Source organism: Oenanthe melanoleuca, chromosome 7 (assembly GCF_029582105.1).
Source record: "Oenanthe melanoleuca isolate GR-GAL-2019-014 chromosome 7, OMel1.0, whole genome shotgun sequence".
In the NCBI taxonomy this organism is placed as follows: Eukaryota; Metazoa; Chordata; class Aves; order Passeriformes; family Muscicapidae; genus Oenanthe; species Oenanthe melanoleuca.
Window position 1 is genome coordinate 22,034,233 of NC_079341.1, and position 22,427 is coordinate 22,056,659.

At 57.9% G+C, this 22,427-nt stretch overlaps 1 protein-coding gene and 1 non-coding gene across 2 annotated transcripts; both read right to left on the minus strand.

Annotated features, from left to right (window-relative positions):
- Positions 1-1,372: 1,372 nt before the first annotated feature.
- WNT10A (Wnt family member 10A) lies at positions 1,373-18,552 on the minus strand. The gene is made up of 4 exons (XM_056496440.1): positions 18,355-18,552; positions 15,382-15,644; positions 7,192-7,568; positions 1,373-2,497 (listed from the first exon to the last, which is right to left on the minus strand). Exons 1-4 carry the CDS (start codon positions 18,411-18,413, stop codon positions 2,030-2,032), a joined length of 1,167 nt encoding a protein of 388 aa, XP_056352415.1. The 5' UTR covers positions 18,414-18,552; the 3' UTR covers positions 1,373-2,029.
- Positions 4,907-4,979, minus strand: TRNAV-GAC (transfer RNA valine (anticodon GAC)). The gene has a single exon. It is a non-coding gene; the product is annotated as a tRNA-Val (tRNA).
- Positions 18,553-22,427: the final 3,875 nt, after the last annotated feature.

Consider the following 22,427-nt stretch of genomic DNA (forward strand, 5'->3'; position numbering starts at 1 on the left):
AGCGCAGTGTGAGAGCTTGTGTGATGAATCAGTGATCACTCCAGGCAGCCCTGAGATGACAGGCATCTGCAAAGAAGCCCCTGGGAGGTGGCAAGTCACCTACCAAGTGCATGGAGATGTGCAGAGTTCCACTGCCCTGAGTAGCATAACCTCAGGGACACAGGGTTTTGACAAGCCTGAGAGGGAGAGGAACCTCATGGGGTCCAATTATTTCTTGGGGCAATGGCCAAAAGGAAAAAGTCTTGGGGATTTGGAAAAAGGACCTTGATACTGGAGATAGATATTGGAGATGAAAAAGTAGGATCTCAGGAGGGAAAATGAACTGCTGGAGCATGCCCTGTGAGAGTAAACTTGCCCCAAGGGAACAACATTGCTTTCATGCCTCACAGGGCAAGCCTGGGTGCCCCAAACCCCAAGCTGAGATCCTGCTCCCCACAAGAACACCAGCCCAATGTCTCTGCTGCTGGGAGCCACAGTGCAGACCACGTGTCTTGTCCCTTCTGCGCTGACAGACAGCCACATAGGTGCCGCAAGGTCACTGAAGCTCTTGTATTTCCTTCCAGTATCTACAACATTCTCTTGTCCTCACCTGGCTCCAGAAGCAAGGACCCCATCCACATGGTCCGTCCCAGAGAGGAAAAGCCAGCCCTCCCATCCAGGGATGGTGAAGGGCAGAGCATCCATCCCAGCTGATCCAGCTCCAGCTGCGTGCGTGTGTTATGAAATGAGGACACGGGCCACTCCCTGCTGGACCCAGGGCGCTCGCTTCCTTCCAGCCTGGTATTTTCCTCCTTGATTCAGTTTTTTAAAAAATTCACTTCTATTTTTTTTGTGTAGCCCCAAGGGGTGCACAGCCGTGGGAGGAGCAGGGAAGTTATCAGCCAGGAGACAGCAGCAGCATGATTCACTGCCTGGCTCCTGAAGGCTGCTGCAGCCAGATGGGTGCCCTCCCCACCACCACAGCAAACTGACATTTGCCCACCCATGCTGCCTTCCCCTCTCCCTGCTCTCCAGCCCCACCGCCCCTCCCCAGGTGTGGGAGACTGGGGCAGCTCCCAGCCCCGGCATGGTCACGGGCATGGGGGCAACAGCCAGGATTCCCACGGGATCACAGCATGCATCCAACTGGGCAGAAGCTTCCCAGCAGCCACCTTGCAAGTGTCTGGGATGCCTGCGATGTGTCCCCATCTCCTGCCAGTCTGCCAACAGCTCACAGGATGGTTATTATGGGATGGCAGCAGAGCACCAGGGAGAAAGTCTCACGCAAGTAGGTCAGCAGCACCGAGAGTCCCCCTCCATCCTTCTGTCACCCTAGAGGAACGGAGAGCCCTTGACTGCAGGAGGAGCAGGGTGCTGCATCCTGAAATACCTCTGCTGTCTCCAATCCACTTTTATTCACAATCAGAAAATAACTTACCATATAATAACACAGACACACACAGCACAGCCCCGGGCACCCGCCCCTCCGGCCATGACCCAATAGCCCAAGGCAGCCCAGAGGTGAGAGGTGAGCCCCAGCCCGGGGAGCTGTGCCCCTTCTCCATCCCACGGGGCGCTCCAACCCCATCCTGCTCTGAGCACATGTGGTTGGAGGAACTTGTGCACAGTGCTAGTGTGTGTCCCCCCCACTTCCCTCCCACCCTGGGCTCCCTATGCCGTGCTGTCCACGACCCCGTCCCGCTCCGTGGCGCAGGGTGCCAGCGGGCAGTCCCCTCCCACGCCCACCCTCCGCCCCCCCGAGTGGTGCTGGTGTCGGCGGTCTGTACAGCGTGGCCGTGCGCTCCCGGGGCCGGGAGCCTTGGTGCTCGCATGTGGGGCTGGGGGGCAGAGGGCAGCCCTGCCCTTCCCAGGTGACGACAAAGTGCTGATTTTGGAGGGTGCCGAGCATGTCCTCTCCTGCTCCCTCGGAGCGGAGGGAAGCGGGTATCGCGGTCACCTCCCCCCCGGCGCCAATCCCCGTCTCCCTCCCCTGCCGCAGGCAGGCGTGCTTGTCCCTGGCACCCTGGGGTGGGCACCCATCGCTGCCGGGCTACTTGCAGACGCTGACCCACTCGGTGATGCGGCACTCCTCGCAGGCCACGAAGCAGCACCAGTGGAACTTGCAGTTGCAGCGCTCGCTGCGCGTCTGCCGCAGGATGTTGTGCCCGCGGCCGCAGCACAGGCTCTCACAGTTGTCCATGCCCGGGCTGGTCTTGTTGCACAGGCGCCCCTGAGTGCCCAAGGAGTCCAGGGCCGGCTCTCGCTCGCAGAAGTCGGGCGACTTCTCAAAGTAAACCAGCTCGCTGATGCCGGCCCGGCGGCGGTGCCGAGCGTGGCCCGGCTCCAGCTGCCCCGCGTTCCGGTTGTGGGGCCGGATGAGGGTGGCCCCATAGAAGCGGTCCTTGAGCAGGGACCCCACCAGGCGGAACTCAGGCGTCACCTGCCAGCATGTCTTCAGCTGGCAGCTCCCTGAGGTACCGTGGCATTTGCACTTTCTCCTCATGTTGTCCATCACCACCTGGGTGGGGAAGGAAGGACAGAGGAGTTAGCATTAAGGAGAAGCATTTTGGGGACTGGAGAAGCCACAATGGAGCTCTGTGTGGGTTGGCACTACGGGAACATCAAGGGCTGGCATGAGTAGCCATCAAAGCTCGGGAACTGCAAAGCCAGCAAGGCTGCACCCTGTTGCTGTGCCCAGTGTAACTCATGTCCCACGCCCTGTCCCTTCCCATCCTGGCAATACCAACTGGCTTTTATTTTCAGCAAGGGATTAACACCTAAAGGAGAGGGTGAGCTATTTGAGCACGGGGAGGAGAAGGAGCCTGGATCTCACCTCCCACTGCTGCTTGGCTCCAGCAGCATTGACCTGATCCTGGACCCCAGTTAAAAGCCAGCATGGCTGCATGTGTGCAGCCACACTGAGAATCCCCCCCAGTGCAAGGGTCTCCCACACACCTCACCAGCCAGTAGCACTGCAAGTGGGGCAGGTTTGGAAGGGATGCTCTCCTCTTCCTTTCCCACTGCATGGCCTTCATCCCATAAAGTCCCATTCTGGGAGTTCTGGGAGCAACTGTTTTTAGCTCTTGCCTGCTTTCCTTCAGCCAACCTGGCCACAGTGCCAGGGGGCTGAGGTGCTGCCTCCCACCACCCTCTGAATTCCAAGCAGGGATCACATCCCTGATTTACAGTCTGTAGAGGCTGCAGTGTGGCAGTGCTATACATCCACCCCCTTCAAGGGCCAAGGTGCATGGGCTGGGCTCTGGCTGTAGCTCGGGCTAGCCCAAAAGCACAGCTGGTGCAGGGGCCAGAGGCCAGCGTGGAGTTCCTTGGATTCTGTGGGCAAGGCTGCTGAGCCCCCAGGCTGCATGCTGGGATCCCCTACATCCCCCATCCCTGTAAGGGATATGCTGTGGCCAAGCCAAGAGAAACAGCTTATGCCCATTAATCTCCAGGGACACAACATGACCACACATCCCCACACAGCCTGGAAAGAGACAATTTATAATGTCTTCTGCTCTGTCCCAACAGGGATTCCCTGCTGGGTTGTGTGCCCCCATATCCATGTGCTGACACAGGCTTCAGCAAGTTCCCTTCCCATGTGGACACACAAACCTCACCAGAGTTTGGCTGACAGACTACCACAGGCTGATCCCCATACCCAGAGCAGTGCTCCAGGGCTTGTGGGGGCATTCCAGGGGACACCTGTCTCTGTGAAGTGCTATCCTACAATGCCAGTCCTGCCCAACTACCTGACTTCATGCCTGCCCATGTTGCCATTCCTACCCCACCTCTGGGAGGGTCACATGTGACAGGAGTGCCTTGTTTAGGTAGGAGTGGGCAGTTTTTATTCCTTGTTTTCTTGTTTTTGAGTAAATCTCCAAGTTGCTAAGCAGTTATGGTAATGAAGGCAGGTCAGGCAAACACGCCTGGAGCTTGGGGCACATGGTGGAGAGGTCTGGGCTGGGCTGGAGTTTGGCTTTCATCCTGCTGAGAGTCCTGCTCCTGCTGGGAAGAGCCTCCACCTCATAAGTAATGAACTACCTGGCCTCTCCACCATGTCCTGGGTGTGCCAGCCAGGAACACCAGCTGCTCGCCACTGTTCTTGTCACTATCCTTGGGAGCACACTGGCACTGCGACCCCATCCTTTCCCACATTCCCTTCCTTGACTGGACCAGGAAAAATCTGCACACAGGGCTGTGGCTGGCAGGCTCACCATTGGGATGGAGGGGACAGTGGTGTGACAGTGGTATGGTGTTCATTTGGAGCTACAGCTGGTCACAGCACAGGCTGAAGAAGGTGTCAAGTGTCATCTCCATTACCCAAACCATCACTGCTGAGCATCCTGAGTCCCAGCACCACAACACCCATCCATCCCTGACCAGTCATGGCCTGTTCTTTCCCTCCTGCACAGGCAGCACAGAGAGGACAGGCCCCTGACAGAGCTGGGAGATGCAAGAAGGGCCTATCTGAGTCTTGGCCCCATGCTTCTGTCATTCAGTTTTCTCCATGCACCCATACCCGTCCTTTCCCTGTCTCATAGACACCCAAGTTCCACACATGCCTGGACTCGCTGGTGCTTTCTTTTGCACATTCCCAGCTCCTCCCAGGCACGCTCATAAGAGCTTTATCGTAGGTCTTTGTTGTGAGGGTAATGGGTAGTTCCTGGCTTCCTTTCATCCTCTCCTGCTCTGTGATCTGGTGAGTTAGGAGGACCTGCAAAGCCTCTTTCACACTTCTGCTGCTCTTTGCTGGGGAGCTTGCTGCCTCCCAGGGATGCAGAACACCAACCTCAGTCTTGAGCTGGACCAAGCAATGATTATCCCAGGGTTCCCGTTCCTCAGGACCAAGGTCACTGCTGCCACTACCAGAGGATGCTGCAATCCCCTGCCCAGCTCCATGGCTGGACGTAAAAAGGAAAAATCAGTGTGTTTCTGCCTGGTTTCGAACCAGGGACCTTCCGCGTGTCAGGCGAACGTGATAACCACTACACTACAGAAACCCACATCTGATGGCACCAGATGCCACCATTCATGGAATTGTCACCTCCCTCCAGCACTGTAGGGTCCGAGCCAGGAGACAGGCTTACCCACACGCACAGCACCCTCGGGATACACAGGAACCACAGAGAGGATGCTCAGAATCAGTGAGATGCTGGAGAGCTCTGGGCGCTGCAGCTCTTGGTGCATGGAGAGGGATGGTGCATGGAGGGCATGGCACGAGGTGTGCATGTCCACATCTCTGCTCTGATAAGCCTCAGGACTTGGAGGGGAGGGCCACAGAGCTGCTGCAATCAGCACAGCCATTCCTTTCCTGGGAAATCCCAGGAGACTGTTCCTTATTACAGCAGGAAAACTGCTTCTAGTAGTAAGTGGGGCTTGGGTGGGTGTGGGACCTACAGCATTGCTAAAAGAGCAGGTGGGGAGCTGGAGAACCCATCCTCAGTGGGGCCAGGACCAGCACTGGCAATAAGCACAGCACCAACAGACACAGACCAGGCACAGCATCATCTCCTTGTTCCAATGCCTGGCACCCACAGCCATCACACATGGGCTCACACCCTCATCTCAACAAGGCTCCTGAGCTGGGCAGCCTGTCCAGGCATTGCTTCCCCACCTGCACAGGTACCATTCCCTCCTTTATTCCTTTAGGCTTCTTCTGCCTCTTCTTCTAGCTCCCAGGCTTCTTTCAGCAGTCCAGATCTTGTCACTGAAGCCACCAAGAGCTGACATTGCCAGTCCCATGCCTGCCTGCCCTCAGGGACAAGCAGACCCCAGGCATTTTCAGTGTTACTGGATCCCACAGGAAATGTTTCGTGACATCTCACCAGAGCAAATATTCCTCTCTCACCTTCCCTACCCTCTGCAGGCTGTGAGGTTTCCCTTGGGAAATAGGGAACACAGACCACAGGTTTCTAAGCACTGCCAATGAGTCCCAGAGATCCAGGGCATGGAGAGATATAGGGGAATCAGGATGAGCCCTGCAGTCAGAACTGGAATGGGGGTCTTGCCCAGATTGGGCCAGAGCAGCCTGCTGAGGGTTTAGCTGCCTAACACTGAGTGAGCTTTCACCACACACAAGCAAACAAAACTAAACAAATCAAAAGTTTTGGTATTCCCCAGGCATATACAGCTTGGCCAAACTGGGGTGGCTTCTCCAGGGTGGTAAAGTTCAGCTCCAGCATCAGAGAAAGCTACACATTAATGTCCTGCTCTGCAGCATCCTCGCCTCACAGCTGGCTTCAAACATACTTAAAGCAAGAGGCACATCCAAATGTCTGAGCTATCCCAAGAAGCATTCCCTGTGGAGTTCTGACCTTTAATTATTTATTCCTGCAGCCACTACACCTCCCTTGGCACTACCCTGGCAGCATGTAGCTGGGGTTTTGGGAACGTGTGTCCTGCTGGATTCAATGGATGTGATCTCTCAAGCACCTGCTGTGAGCAAAAGCAGGCAGGGAAATGCAACCATCCTCCCAGCCCCTCCGGCCTGCATGCTTTTTGTCTCCAATGTCAGGCTGCTTTTAAACCACAGCTACCAGACAGAGTGAGCTACTAATTAGTACCTTTAACAAGAGCTGACATCATAAGAATGGAGGGGAGGCTGTCCTGCTTGCCTGGACAGGCTCCAGCACACTGCTAGAGATGGGGGACAAGGCTGTGGGCTGTCACCTCTGCTCCCAAGGGCACACTGTGTTTCCCAGCTGGTACAGGAGCCCACTGCCTAACTCAATCTCATTCACATCTGCCTCCTCAGGGCACTGGCTCCCTTTCTGGAGGCAGAGACATGGCTGGGTGCTGCAGAATCTGTGCTGTGTCCCCATGATGCCAGTGACCTTCCCCTCCCTGTCTTTAACTTCCTCCAACTGCAGCTGCCCAGCAGCCAGATCCTGAGAGGCACAAGCCAGAACCATTGCTGTGCCACCCCAGGAGCATCACCGCAGCACAGACAGGTGACAGTGGCCTGGGACAGCATCCCTTGGCAAGGTCACAGCAGCAATGCTCAGGGGAACTGCTCCCAGCAGGTGTTTGACCAGCCCCTCCTGCTAAGGGCATCACTGCTCTTTTTCTGGGCAAAGCTGGGGAGAGGCAATCCCAGACTCACCAATGGTTCCACAGCAGCCAGCATGAGTCCCTCACAGCCTTCCCACACGTGTCCTGGGGATCCTGTTCTCACCATCATCTCCCCAGAGCCGTCCCCAGTGCCGCACTCACCTGCCGGCCCACGCGGTTGTTGTGCAGCCGCATGCGGGAGTGGATATCCCTGTAGGTTTCTCGGGAATCGAGGAAATCCTTGGAAAACTTCTCTCCATAGTCCACATCAGGGCTGCAGCCTCCCCACTCCCAGGAGTCCTGGAGGCCAGGGGTCTCTGCTGGCATGTGCTCCATGTGCACCCCGTGCACCATGCCCTTGCCACGGTTCATGGCTTCCAGCTGCAGCCGGTGCAGCTTGCGCCGGAACGCCTCCTCATCGCCGCGGCGCTTCTGGTCACAGCCGCAGGCCTGCAGCTTCCCCAGGGCGCAGGCGTTGGACACGGCGTGCACCACGCCAGCCGCTGCTATGGCGTAGGCAAAGGCGCTCTCCCGAAAGCCTGCAAGGAAGAGAAAGTGGGGATCAGGCTGGGTGGCACCACCCCCGCGGCGGGATGGATGAGTTCATTGTCACACTGGGGTGTGGGGACTTGGAGGTTCAGCTTGTATCCTGCTTTTTCCTGGTGCACCAGCTCGCACATAGGCCATGAGTGAATCCCCACGCTCTGCTCTCCAGCCCCATCCCCACCAGGACACACTGCTGCCCTGAGGGGCACTGCCTTAGCTGGCCTCCAGATTCCACCGTCACCCTGCTCTCACATCACTCCAGGAGATGCCACCCCAGCACTGCTCAGGCATCATGGCTCTGATGGGAAAGGCAATACTTCCTCCTCTCTCCACTCAGTGTTTCCTACTATACTAAATATAATGCTGACCAAGAGATATTTCTTCTGAAGAATGGGCCACTTTTGCTTACTCACAGGGTGCAGATTAGGCAGTAAAAAGAGCAGGCTGCACTGCCTGTCCAGCCCCATTCATCTGCCCATATCCCTTCCCACCCTCAACCCTGCCAGATCCCACAAGAAACTCTAAATGTGATACCACGCTGGAAAAAAATGAGCATCCCTAGTTAGTTAGAGCATGCCGTGACCACACCGTGCACTGCCAGAGGCAGCAGATGGTTGTCGTTAAACGCTAGGGAGCGAGGACATCCACAAGTGTCATTTTCTGGGGCCAGGGCAGATGGGGACAGGGACAGGTCTCACAGAAGGGGTTCCATGAGGTTCCATGTGGCTGTGAGCAGGGGATGCCTGAGAATCTCTTGGCTGAAGCCAGGTGAGGACCCTCTCCTCCCTGGGAGTTTCTATTTTATTTGAAATGCAACGTAATATCTTTGTTTGTGGTTCCCAGGTCAGGCAGGGAGCCTGCAGTGCCCTTTGCTTTGGTGCACAGTGACCGGCCCCAGCATGAGGCGAGGATGGAGGGAGTGCCAGATTTTGTGCCGTGGCGTCACACGTGAATAAATAAATAGCTGGAGTTTCCAGCCTCTCTCCCTCTGTTGGACACGAGCAGTTTGATTGGCCCTGGCTTCGACACAGCTGAACAGACTACAGGTTTTGAGGCGTTTTCTCTACCAGTTCCATGCCATCAAGCAGGGGTGAGCACCCCAAAGCTCTCCACAGAGTCACGAGAGGTGAGAGTGCAGGCGCTGCTGTCGCCCGTCCTTGGCAGCGCTCCCCATCACGCACGTCTCCTCCGCGCTTCGCTGCCGCCCGCTGAGCAAACGCTATGATCTTATTAAAGGAAAATGAAATGCAGCCCGGAAACCTGCATTTAAAGTCGTGCTGCTCTTTTGTGTGTTAATTTGACACTGGTGCATTTAAAAAATTAACGAGGCGCTGCTTAAAAGCCAGCAGGAGCCTCTCCCAGCTTCCCCTCGGTGTGGGACAAGCTTGCTCTCAGCCTGCCTCTTTCCATGCACAAGTTGAACAACATTTTTCAGCGGGCAGGTAATGGGGCTGCTGGTGCGTACACTGTGCCGTGCAGCCTCCCCAGGGAGAGTGCTGGCAGGCAGTGCCTGCAACACACCCACAGCGCTGCTGGAGCATGAAGGCCCACATCTGGGGAACTTCAGTCCTCAGGGGAGCAGTGGAGGATGGAGAACCAGCACAGAAAGGTCTCCTGGGTTCCCAAATCCTCCCTATGGCAGTTGTCTGATCCCACCATCTGGGCCAGCTTCAGCCCTTCATATGCCAAACCTGGGCACAGCCCAATTCGTCACTCCCACTCTGCTGGGCATCACCAGCTCCTCGCACAGCCAGCACCTGGGGACAGGGGCAGCAAACCCTTCACCCAGCACTACACCCTCCTCTCAGCCCTGCCTCTTTCTTGCACATTTCTCCAGCCTAAAAAATAATTTCCGGTGTGGCATCTCCTTAAAATCCCTTCTGGAGCCCAGACACAAGCTCTACCCCACCCAGTCTGTCTAGCAAGCCCGTGTCCTTACAGGTAAAGAGGTCAGGTTGATTGAGCACCCTCCACGGCTGGAAAACCCATGGTTTAAAGCCCTAGCCCTCCTTCTTCCTCCAGTGCTCTCCATGCACATGTGAACTGATGGATGAGGTATGGGTCCTTGTCCCTGGAGCTGCCATTCCCCAGGCTGTGAGCAGGGGACAGACTGGTCCCCAGGACATGACATCACAGCATTCAGGACGTCTTGTTCCCATCTCATCATGGTCCTTTTCCTGCTCAGTGTCACTCTGCCTGGCCCCACCATTCTTCCCTGACTTCTCCCCCTCTTCTCTCACCTGCTCTCATGGGGAGCTCTGAGCAAAGGGGAGGAGAGGGTCAGGGCAGTGCTGCGATCACAGCAGCTATGCCAGTATAGTTCTGCCAGGAGGTCCAGTTTACATTCCTTGCTCTACCCCAGCCAAACCAGAGACAGAGGACTGAAGCAAAGCAATGGGCAACATGGCTGCAACAACCACCTGCCTCCTGGGCTCAGCAAGGGTGGAAGCTTCCAGGAATGGCAGCCAAAAGTGGCATGTGGTGGCCAGCCCTGAGCCCTTTGGAGGGAGGCTCTCCAGCTACCCCCGCCACCTAAGACCTCAGCAGTTATTTTTGAATCACCATATCCCTCCAGAGACCACAGAAGAGGTGTAGCAGTGGGAGGTACAAGAAGTATTGCACCCTGCAGGGAAGAGGGAATGGAGGACAGAATCCTGACACCACCAGCAGCATCCAGCCTATTGTGTACTCAAACACCATGCTAAGCAAGGAGGGAAGGTCTGAAATCTCTTCCCCAGGTCAAACCCCAAAGCAGCTTTTTTAGGATGGAAAGTTTTCCCTGTTAAGATGTGCCTACAAGATGGGGTGTCATTTATCAAGACCCCAAGTCCCAGCAGCACTGGCTCCACCATGGATGCTGCAGCTCCTCCATCTTTCAGGCAGATAGGCAATGAAGGCTACAGGGCTGGCTCAGGCACAGCTCTGGGCTCTACAGTCTGTAAACCAGGAAGAGCTGGAGTCATGGCCTTCCTCCCACAGCTCACCATCACATCCAGGCAGCAACTCTCTCCCAGCACCCATCACTGCAATGCCTGGGTGGCACTGAGGGAGCCAGGGACAGCCTCATGTAGGCTCACCCTAGGGTACCCCAGGGATGCTCAGCTGCCCCTTTCATGGCAATACCCCCCAGAAGTGGGCTGCAGCTGCCAGGAGCTGTGGGCACATTGCCCCAGCCCTGATATAAGGCAGAGGAGAACTTCTCCCACCACCTCTTGCGAGGCCTGCCGAGGCGGCCAGTCCCAACACGCTGCCTCTCCCCCAGCCCAGCTCCCTCCCCTCCCCTCTCCCTAATTAAACTGCAGGTGAACCTGCCAGGGTCTGGCCCAGCACCAGGCACTAAATGCCTCCCTGCAGATCCCAACTTGCCTCCCTGCACCTTCCTGAGCGTGCCAGGGACAGCCCGCAGCCTTGCTGCCTGTCCGCCCACGGCGCTGGGAGCGAGCAGCCCTCGCTGCCGTGCAGGCTGCAGAGCCGAGCCCAGCACGGCCAGGAGCCCTGCCTGCCCCCGGGTCTCACTTGCACCCTCACTGGGGAGAAGGTCCAGGCAACGGGGGAGCCCACAGGGGTGAAGCCAAGCATCCACAGCACCCGCATGTGCTCCAGGCCAGGTGGGCAAAGCCCTTGGTTTGCCTGGGGGTGCGCAAAACCCTGCCAGCAGCCCAGCTGCAGGTGTGCCAGGCCAGCACTGCGGTCTGCGGGCACCAGAGCTTGGCTGGGGCTCTGCAGAGCTGGGAGCCGGGGTCCTGCGCTTGGCAGCATCTCCCTGGATTGCTGGAACAGCACCTGCCTCCCTCAGCACACAGCAAAGCTTCCCCAAGCTCCGCTTCACAGCTGGCTGGGCCCCAGCACCTGGTGTTTCCATCCTTGCAGGGAGTCCCCCACTCCCTGCTGGAAGGAATCAAGATCTGGCCATGGCCATGCAGGCCCCTTGTTACCAGTGAGCCCTTCTAAGGTGAGCACAGGGCATGGAAGCATCACCCCTCTCTCCAAAGGCTGCAGAAACCAAGAGACACTGAACTCCAGAGTCACGTCCCCTCCAGCCATGAGCCTTTGAAGGCCTGCAAGGACACCCAGCCCCTCCATGGGGCATCCTAATTTTTTCAGAGCTCCATGTAGATGGGGTTGGGGTTGGGATAAGCAAAGGGGAATAGTTAGTCTCATAGCACACCCCAAACAGCCTCTGCCCAGCAGCCAGACAGTCCCAGCCCTGATGGCATTGTACCCACCCTTGGGAGCACACATACTGGACAGGGACCAAGATTCAGTGACCAACCACCATCTGCAGCTTGGCTTTTGTCAGAGAACCAGGCACAGGTCAGCCCAGCCCAGCCACACAGGGCCTGGCAGCCCACAGATGCTGTGGTGGGACAATATACCAGGACAACAGGCTATGCTCTCCAGTGAGGTGGACACAATCGTGCTGCTCACCCTTGGAGCAGGAGCAGGGGTCCTGTTTCCACTGCTGGTGTAGATGCAGCCACCTGCCTCCACCTCACTGCCCCATCCCCTTACATCTCCTGAGGCCAAGAGAGGATGTCTCCTGTCAGCCAGGTGAGCACATGGAGGGAGAGGGAGGTACAGTAGAGAAGGATGGGACCAGGGCCAGCACTGGAGAGTCCTGGCAGAAGTGACAATGCCAGAGAATGGGCAGGAAGGTGACGAGTACATGGGCAGCCAGCTGGGGAGCCAGGGAAAACTGGAGGAGGATTTGCAATAGCACTGTTGAGCCTGGCTTAACATGCAGGGCACATGGGCCAAGGAGAATGGGGGGTGCAGATGGTACTGGAGACTCAACAGAGGGTACAAAGGACATCTCATACCCCAAGGATGCAGCAAGAAAAGACCAGACCTGAAAAACCCACAGATCATGGTGGTGTTAATAGAATCCAGTGGCTCTGTGAGAGCAGGGATGGTACACTCCTGGGCACCTCCCTTGCCCTCCACTAACCTGCTGTTGTGCCTCATAGTCACTGTTTGCTGTGCTCCAGGATGGCAGCATCTCCCAGGTCTGTGCTCTGCCCAGGATGCTGTCAGCATCTCTGTCTCCAGTATGCTGCTCTGGAGCCACTCCAGACTCCCAGCCCTGTCCGATTTGAAGCCTCTCCTTCCTGTCTCCCCAGGGCTTGCACTCAAACTTCTGGGATCAGCTCAGCGGGATGAGGAGATGGGCACCCCTTTGCCATCGTCCTCTTCTCTGTCCCCAGGGGATGAGGTCCCTGGCTCCACTGAGTGCCTGGATACTGGCCAGAGTGTGGGACAGGCACCATGGGACAGGTTGGAATAGTATTGCATCCTGTCTGGCTCATGGAGAAGATGTGAGAGATGCAGGAGGACAGGACAGAGTTGGGGAGCGGAGCCAAGCGGGGAGAGCGGGAGGGAGAAGCCAGCTACAAATAATTTAAAGTGAGATTCACGCACGGCTGAGCTGATGGCAGAAGAAGTGGGAAAAGGAATGAAAGATTAAAGGGGTCTGTCACTTCAGGTTACAAACAATGATCCTACAAGCACGTTGTGTTCCCAGGCACAGCAAGGCTGGGGCAGGGCTCAGAGCAGAGACCTGATCCCTGGAGGTCAGATGCATTAAAATCTGCACCACGGAGCCTGCACCCCTCACTTCTACCACTCGCCTCTCCTCCAGCACTGAGATGCATCCCCTCTCTGATGGCTGTGCCTGTAACAGATGGAAGGCAAAGCCCAGAGCTCCAGCACTGTTATTGAGGGACACGAGTGGGTTCAAAGTGGGCCAGGGCTCCAGCTTCAAGGCTTGTTCCATGCCAGAACAGTTCCAAGCAACTACATGAGCTAGCTTGGGTGCTTGGAGCTCATCCTGCAACCTCTGCTGCCAAAACAGGAGCGTGATGAGATGCCTGCCTGCTCTGATGCTCCAGCCCTACCTTCATCCTGCCCTGCTGCTGGCTGTTGTGTCTCCATTCCAGAGAATGGGATCCCACCAATGCTGAGAGCCTGGGCTGAGCCATATCCAATAGCTCAAGACAGGGGCAGAAGTCCAGGGTCTGTGGGAGTCTCCAAATACATCGTTCACAGCCCTGACAGCAGGAAGGGCTGCAGGAGCATCTGAGACAGAAATGAGGTGCAAGTCACTGGGGCCACCAGCAGACAAGGTGGGCTGAGGGAGGGATGCAAACCAATGCTCTCTGCTGCTGGTGCTTCTCACCCAGCCTGGTGGGACCTGGAGCAAAGAAGCTTGTCTGGGTGTGTGAGCAACTTGAGCCAGCAAGTCGGTGTCTCCTGCGCCCGAGGAGACTAGAAGTGAACTGCATTCCTCAGGACCTGGAAATACCTCGATGCTTATCAGGGCTGACAGTCCCCACCCTTCCTGCCAGGCTCTAACCTGGGCACTGCTTACAGAGGGAAAACACTCTGCCCTTCTCCAGGCACTAAGGTCCTGAGAGGGACCAGGGCTGCTCCATGGCAGGACCACAGCTCTGATGCCACACATGCTCCAAGGCAGCATTCCATCCAGCGAGGCTGTCCAGGCTGCCCTGGACATGAGGGATCTTCAGACACCAAAACACTTCTGTGATCCCCTCTCCAGCCTTCTCCCCACTTGCTACAGCTGTCTATGGGCTCCTGCCACCACATCCCCTCAATGACTCAAGCTGTCAACCTCTCCTCTTTGAGAGTCTCCTCATAGTCCCAGGGAAAGAAGATGTAGGATGTGAAAGAATGTTTGAAGAAGAGTGAACGGTTGTAACTCTCTAATGGGCATCAGGCTGAGAGGCTCACAAAGCGGGTACATGAGCAGTTTCTTAGATAGTTTTCACTCTTCTTGTGAGCTGGAGAAGTGGTATGTGTGCTGGGCACCTGGTCTGCCCTCAGCACCCTCACTGCCAGCCACTGGCACCCTATTGCCCTTCCCATCTGCAGCAATGGGCACTTAGAAATATACTGAGGCACAGGCTTCAAGAAAGGGTATTCAGGTGAAAACATACATTCAAGTTCTCTAGAAGATCCCATCAGGTCACAACCCTAATCTGCACCATGCAGGCCAGCCCCTGTGCACGCCCAGGGTCTGCTCCTGAGGGAGAGTATCAATCAGGGAGGCTCTGACACAGGCAGAGCTAGACATGGCTGTGAGGGAGATGAGATCCTGGCACCAGGACCCTTGGCAGAATGTGGAGAGCAAGGAGAGTTCTCTCAGCAGTGCACCTGGGGGCTCTGTGGGCAGGTGAGCTCCCAGGACAGCCTGTATCCCTGCTCCCTCTGGCATCATGCTTTAGGGTACCACGAAACAGCCTTTAGCTCTCTGCACTGGCAAGCCAGCACAAGGGCAGAACATCAGGGTGACGGGCTCAGAGCTATGTCCCACTAGTTAGGGGCATTTCAGCTCACCACAACACACTAAAACACCATCCCCAGAGCAGGACTGACCCAAGATGCTCAACTGTATACACCATACCAAATCCTAGAGCAAGGCAACCACCTTGAGAACCACCTGCACACCCATGGCACTGCTCCAAAGAGCCTACACCACACAGGGAGAAGATGCCAGAAAGCACGAGGGCCTGGAAAGAGCCTTAGGAGCAGCTGGAATTGGTCAGGGAGGAGCAGCTCAGGACAAAGGCCAGTGCAGGTACAAAGGTGTATGGAGCAGCTTTGCCATTGTGCAGTGCTCCTTCATCTGGCAGATTGTAACACTTCTCTGCCTTCGTCCATGGGGATGCTGAAGAGCTCACCTCATCCCCTGGGCCAGGGAAGAGCTGTGCAGGGGCCCAGGGGGAACCCAGGAGGGCTCCAGAGGGCAGTGCCGGATAGTGGGACAGGCGGGAGCCGCCCAACCCTTACCTCTGCTGAAGATGATGCTCTCGTACGGAATCTTGTTCTTGGTCTCGAGGCTGGAGCAATTCCAGCGCTGGTCCCGGAACTGGTGCTGGCACTCATGGATGGCGATCTGGATGCCCTGGATGGCGGAGGCGGTGACGTCAGGGTGGCGCACACACACCTCCAGCTGCCGCCGCGTCAGCCCCGGCAGGGTCAGGCACACCGTGTTGGCATTCAGCACCGGCTCTGACGGCAGCTTCAGGCCCAGGATCTCATTGGAGCAGGAGCTGGGAGGGCAAAGGACACCCTTGAGCTCAGAGCAAGCAATGGGTCAACCACTTGGTCTGCCATTTGGGGAAGGGGAAAAGTCTGGGAGGGATGCACACAGGGAAGGGAGATGCTCCTCAATCCACATTGTGCCCATGGTCTACAGGGAAGGCTGGAAAAACCCTGTGCTCAATGGCAGCTTATCTAGGCAAAGAAAACCAGCAGCACTGGGGCTGCAGTCCCCTCCAACAACATAAGTGCAGTACAGACACTCTGGCAGAAGTAAAATCTGACCATTCTGCCTCAGCATTTCCCAGGACTGCACCTTCTCTGTGGGCTCCCCCAGGGATCTCCCACACTGGCCATGCACTGCAGACCCTCAGCACACATTACCCCAACTCCCCTTCCACAGAAAGCGTGGGTTTAACCGTGGTTTAACTGAGACACCCTGGAGCAGGAGGACCATTCCATGTCTAGCTCCATCTCTGCTGCTGGCTGACCCCCTCCTTGCACCTCTTGTATCCCCCCAACACTGCTAGACCTTGAAAGGGAGGTAAAGGGAGTGATTTTCTTTTCAGCTCAGCTGTGAAATTTGGAGCCAAGCACTGTGCCAACCATCCTCAAGCTAACAGCAACAATCCCAAGTCCACTGTCACATCATAGCCCCACTGAACCAGATGCTTGTGGTGACAGAAGCACAGAGAGCAGCAAATGGATGGGTGTAAGGAGACGCATGTGGTCCACAGCAGGGGTACAGGTATTTTAACAAATAGAGATGCTGCCTGGGGAAATGAGGAAATAGATGGAGTGTGTGGAGATGGGATATGAGATGTGGGGTGTGGAGAGACAAAGCATGTCCAGAAAGAGATGCCTGGAGCTAATACAGAGATACACATGACAGACAGATCTGGAGAAGGAGACAGTAGGAAGTGTTTGCCCAACTCCAAGGAATGGCTTGAAGGACTTTGGGATAAACAATGTCAAGCAAGCAGCAGACAGTGGGATGCCCAGCAGTATCCAGCATCTTGCAGCACGGTCCATTAGGAGCTCAGCACCACCCCACTGCTTGTTCAGGAGAGCTTGGTCACTGTTGGGAGGTGTCCCCAGGAAGGTCTCTCCCTGCTCCCTGGGACAGGCAAGAACTGGGTCCCTGAGAGAAACAAGCAGCTCAAAGCCCTTTGAACTTCGATTACAGAAACAAGACTTGGAGGAGGATGCTGGAGGAAGGACTGCAGCTGCCAGGTCTTGGGGAGAAGGGTTACCCTCCCTCTATTCCCTCTAACCCTGCAAGCCTGGTGCAGGAACATGGACAGAAGCAGCTGTCAGGGGATGAGTTCCCCAGATCAGCACTCAGCTCTGAGCTCTCCCCAGCTCTGGAGGGAGCGTTCAGCCCCAGCGTCTCTGTTGAATTACAGCTTGCTCAGGGGAGAGAGAGAACTGTCAGGATCAGGCTGCTGCTTTCTCCAGGTTGCCAAGGGTGTTTATACCCATCCCACCACTTTCACGGGTAGTATATGAATATGCCCCAGTGCAAATCCACAGTGACTCCAATAGGGAGAGTCGAGGTGGAGCAGAGAAGAGAGACAAAGAAAGTGCATCCCTCCAAAACCCCTACACAGGAGAGGAAATTTTCTTCCTGGCTTCCTGCACTCATTTCCACTGTCAAGCAAGCCCTGGCTGACAAAAGATGCAGAGCAGGACACAGGTACCACCATCCCCAACCCCAGGAGCTCCTGCCCCGACCACTGCAACAACTTCGTTCCCTGCTGTGTCCTGAGCCTGACACAGCGTCTGCCATCTTTTCCCAGGGTATCCCGGGATGGGGGCGATTTTACGGTCTTTCTCCCGATTGCACTGCAGGGAAACTGAGGCAGGAGCTCCGGAGAGTGGAGGGAAGGTCCTTCTGCCTCTTGCTCCACCCAGGGCTCAGGAGAGCCAGGGACCGGTAAGAAGCTGTCACTGTCACACTTCTTAGGAGGATACAGCGCTCCCCCCATCTCTCTTCCCCCTTTAAATCTGGATTTAAACTTGATTTCACGGTGACAGGCCCCCAGGTCACAGGCTGCAGCGGCTGCTGCTTTAATTAATACAAGTCCCAACGTTAACAAATTATATTTAAAGGGGCTGGAGGGAGGGGGAAGGGCGGGGGACCCCCCCCACTCATACCAGCACCAGAATTAACCCCTGGCTGCCTGCAGCGCACAAGTTTGGGAGTGAGCAGAAGGAAGGCGAAGACGTACAGGGATGGTGAATTTGGGGGTTCGCTTTCTGTAAAGCAGGTGGCCCCCTCTTACCCCTCTAGCATTTAGGACAGGCGGAGCCAGGGAGGGGACCCAGGGCGATCCAGCAGGCACCGACCCCCACGACAGTGACATCCCAGCCGCATTCCCCCGTCCACCGCGGGCGAGCGGGGAAACTGAGGCAGTCGGGGCGTGCGCCGGAGCGTCTCCGGCCGGGGAGGAAGGGGCACAGCCTCCCGGAGCGGGAGAAGCTGCGCATCCCGCCAGCGTTCCGTCGGGACGAGGGAAGGCGGAGGGGGCAGCAGCCCTGACAGCCCCTGGAACGGGGGGCCGCAACCGTGCGGGGCCGGGCTGGGGCGGCGGGACCCCCAGGAGCCCCCCGGGCAGACCGCCCCCGGTGCGGGGCTGGGCGCGGCGGCTCCCCGGCGCCCTCCCCGCGGGGCCGGGGCTCTCCGCGGCGGGGCTGGGGATGGAGGGGTGCAGCTCCTACCTGGGTACCCAGAGGCTGAGCAGCAGCGAGCAGAGTCCGTGGGCCAGGGCCGGGCGCATCTTCGCTGGGGCAGCGGCTGTGCGGGCTGCGGGCGGGCGGGCGCCTTTGGGGCAGGGGCGGCGGGGCTCGGCGCTGCTCTCTGCCCGCTTTGTTTGTTGTGGGTTGTTTGCTTGTTTGTGTTTTCCCCTCTCCTCCCTCTCACTGGCTCCCTGCGCGCCGGGGCTCGGCTCGCCGGGGCGGCTCTGCCATCCTCCCGGGATGCCCCCCCCGCCTCCCGCCGCCCCGGCGCCCTCCGAGCCCGGCGAGGGCTGCGCGCCCCCCGCCCTGCCCGCCGCCGCCCCGCCGCACGCAGCCCCCCGGCTCAGCCCCCCATGGCGGGACGTGCCGGGGGGCCGGGGGGGCGCTCGGCCCGCGGGGTGCGCTCCCCCGCCGCTCCCCAGGGCGCCCCGGGGCTCCGGGGCCGCGGCGGGCGTGGGCAGGGCTCGCCGGGCGAGCGGCTCCGCGGCTCCCGCGGGGCCCGCAGGCACATGGGGAGCCGCGGCCCCCCCGCCGCCCTCCGCCGCCGGTGTCGCCGGGCCTCCGGCGGAGCGAGCGCGGTCGCGGCCGGAGCGCCCCGGGAGCGCGGGGCGCGGAGCGGCGGCGGCGGCGGCAGCGGCTCTGCCTGGGATCGCGCTGCGCCGAGCATTACTCAGCGCCCGGAGCCCGAGTCCCGACACGTCCAGACAGGAGCCCGCGGGGGAAGGACGGGGCAGAGGGTGGCAGCGGGGCGGGGAGCCGGCGTGTCGCACGCAGCCTGCCGGGGAGGGAGCGGGCGGCGGGGGGGGAGCGGGCACGGGCGGCTGGAGAGCGGGCGCGGGGCTGGGGGAGAGGGCGGCGTGGGCTGGGCACGGCGTGGGTGAGTGGGCACGGTGTGCGGGGTGAGCGCGCACCGCGCGGGGAAGTGTGTGTGGTGGGAATGCTCAGCGCGGAGGAGCGTGCGCAGGGTGCGGGGTAAGTGTTCGTGCTGTGGGGCGAGCGTGTGCGGCGTGGGTTTGGAGAGCGGCGAGGGCTGAGTGCGCGTGGGCATGTGTGCACGGTGTGGGACCGTGCGTGGGGTGCAAGGTGAGTGTGCGTGCTGTGGGACCATATTCGTGAGGACTTGGGGGACCGCACGCTTCTGGGAGGAGTGTGCTCAGGGCATGGGGGAAAGGTGCTGTGGGCGTGGGGTTTAGCGGTGTGCGCAAGGAAGCAGAGTGTGCACAGAGCATGGGTGAATGTGCATGGCGTGGGATAAGCATACACCAGGTGTGGAGTGAATGTGCTCAGCGTGAGAGTGCAGCAGGTGTGGATGAGGGCACAGGGTGCAGGGTGATTGTGCGTGGCTTGGTTGAGTGTGTGTGAGACAAGAGTGAGTGTGCACAGCATGCATGAGTAGAGGGGACTCTTGTACCCCAGCACAGTGAGAAAGCAGTGCACGGGTGAGTGTGCATGGCAGGGATGAGGGTGTGTGGGGTGTGATGTGTGTGTGGTGTGGGGTAGCTGCATAGGGCATGGGAGTAGGTATGGCATAAGGATGCATGGCATGGGGTGAGTGTGCATGCAGTACAGAGAAAGTGCAAGTGGTGAGGGTGGCATGTGTGAAGTGTGGAGGGTATGACTGTTCTCAATCCCAATGCCTGTGTGCACAGGGTCTGGGGAGTATAAAACAAGTGTGTGCAGTGTGGTCAAGTGTGGACAGTGTGGATTGAATGTGATTGAGGCATGGGTAAGTGTTAATGGGGATGGAGAGAGTGCGTGGTGTGGGGTTTGTGGGGAGTGAGTGTACCAGCAGACAGGGAATACATGGGGCATGGAGTGAGTGAAGACAGGCTGTACATAGCATGGAGGAGGAGTGTGGGCAAGTATCCCCGTGGTGTGGGGTGTGCAGGGGATGCTGGAGGTTCATGGAGGTATCAGGGTGTGCACATGGGGACTGGGGGTGCTGGCAGGAAGGCATTCCTGAGGGTGTGGAGCGTGTGGGTGCCTGTCAGTGTGCACAGGGGTATGAGCATGAGTGGCACGTGCTGGGGTTGTGACTTCGTGTGTGTGTGCATGAAGAATTGCCATGAACATCCCATGTGTCATCCCTGTTTTGGGTTCCCCCAGCCCAATGCCAGGAGAACAGTGCTGCATTGCCAGTGCCTGTGGAGGAGCTGTGGATGTGGTTCTGCCTTCCCTCAACAGGGCCACCAAGCACTCACAGCCTCAGCCCACAGTTCTCTCAGGTTGGGCACCCAATTTTATCCACCTCCTTGGCACCATCAGTTTAGTTCTTGGGCACCCCTTACCTTCACAGAGTCCAGTGGGCAGGGTATCTTTCATCTGGGAACTGTGCAGTGGCCTTGCAGATTATCCCTGTGTCTCCCTGCTGCTTCCTTGGGGTGTGCAGGGGTGGACACTGGTCCAGAGCCAGCATCTACCCTCCAGCTTCCTTACCCACACAGTTTAGCAAGAGGCGAGGGTGCAGAACCTTCTATCCCTCAGGCAAGGACCTGAGAATACAGAGAGGTTCCTGGCACAGCATCACCTGGCACTCATCACTTCCTCCATAGCTGCTGCCCTCCTGGATCCCCCAGCACCCAGCAAGTGATGTGCAGTGTCCCACAGGAGTTTGGGAATGGTGTCAGGACACCCTTTAGTCACCTGCCACCGAAGGAGGCAGAGATGCAGACTGGTGATGAGAGGTGTGGTGTCAGGGCTGGACAGAGCACACCAGCAGACTTGTGGACATGACACACAGTGGTCCCTAACATAGAAGCCATTGCTCCCACCCTCTCCACTTGCTCTCACACAAGACCTGGCTCCTGTCTGGAGATTCCCCTTTATATCCTGGAACAGACTGTCTGAACCCCCACTTAGCAGGCAGGGGTAGGGCAGAGGAACAGCCTCCAGTTTCAGGCAGCTTCCTGGCTCAGGTGTCCTCAGCACCCCTTTCTTTCTCGGGCCACCCCAGAGATAACACCCAGGCATGTGCTGCCCTCAGCCTGGACCCACCAGAGATCCCCTGGTGAAAGCAGGACACCTTCCCACCAGAAGCTCCTGCCCTGTGGGAAGGGACCCTTGCTTCCAGGCTTCAGGAGCACAGATGCTTATATGTTCATTAGGATCCTGTGCACAAAATAAATGCCAAGGAAAATCTGAGGAGGAACGCTTTCATCCTTTCATAATCACTTTCAGGAGCAGGTGTCTCATTCACACGCTCCTGCTGACTTGGGGAGCTGCTGTGTCCCACAGTCTCGGTGCTCACAGCAGGGCCAGGCACGGGGGACTTGTTTCCTCATGTCCCAGCAATGTCCTGGGGCTGGAGAGGAGCCAGGTGAGCCTTTTGCTCCAGCCTTTCTTCTGAATCACACCAGCAAAGCCCTGAAGCATGAGTAAGCACCTGTTGTGGCCCAGGGACCGGAGGGACTAAGAACAGGAGCTGGCCCCCCTGAGCAGGGATGGGTGTAGGCAGGCATGCGAGGCTGGTGGAGGGTGCTTTGGTCCCGATGGCACCATCAAAGCTCAGGGCAAAAAGCTGAGATTTCTGAGAGCACTGCATCTGTTCTTATCATTACTATAGGCCCCCAGTTGGGTACGCAGCATCAGTGGGTCGTGGGACCTGTCACATCCAAGCTTCTGCCCCATCTCCAGCACTGCTCAGCAGCCCCACACTCTGCAGAGACCAGGAAGAGATGTGGGATGCTGTCAGAGCTGGAATGAAGGTGGTTGCTCCCCAGTGGGAATACCCCTTGGAGCTCCCCTGCTCAGGCCAAAGCACTCAGGCAGGTCCCTTCTTTCAGCAGGTTACATGATGCCCCAGGATGTGCTTTGTGCAGGGGACTGGGGAAGCATCTCTATTCTCTCCATCCTCTCCATCCTTCTATCTCTCTGTCTCTCCATCCTTCTTGCCATCCCTCCATCTCTTACACTGCACATCCTCCTGCCCAGCCCTCAGGCTGCCTGCACTTTGCCTGCTCTGTTCCCCTTCCCTTGTGCAGGAGCAGGTCCTGCCAGCACCCCACGCCACAGGCTCCACACCCCTGGGAGAATGGGGCTGGCTCTCCTGTGGTCAT

Coding starts and splice junctions, on each gene's coding strand:
- WNT10A (XM_056496440.1), bottom strand. CDS start 18,413: ATGCGCCCGGCCCTGGCCCACGGACTCTGCTCGCTGCTGCTCAGCCTC. Junction 15,645..18,354: donor CTCAGCCTCTGGGTACCCAG/GTAGGAGCTGCA, acceptor TTGCCCTCCCAG/CTCCTGCTCCAATGAGATCC. Junction 7,569..15,381: donor GAGCATCATCTTCAGCAGAG/GTAAGGGTTGGG, acceptor TCTTCCTTGCAG/GCTTTCGGGAGAGCGCCTTT.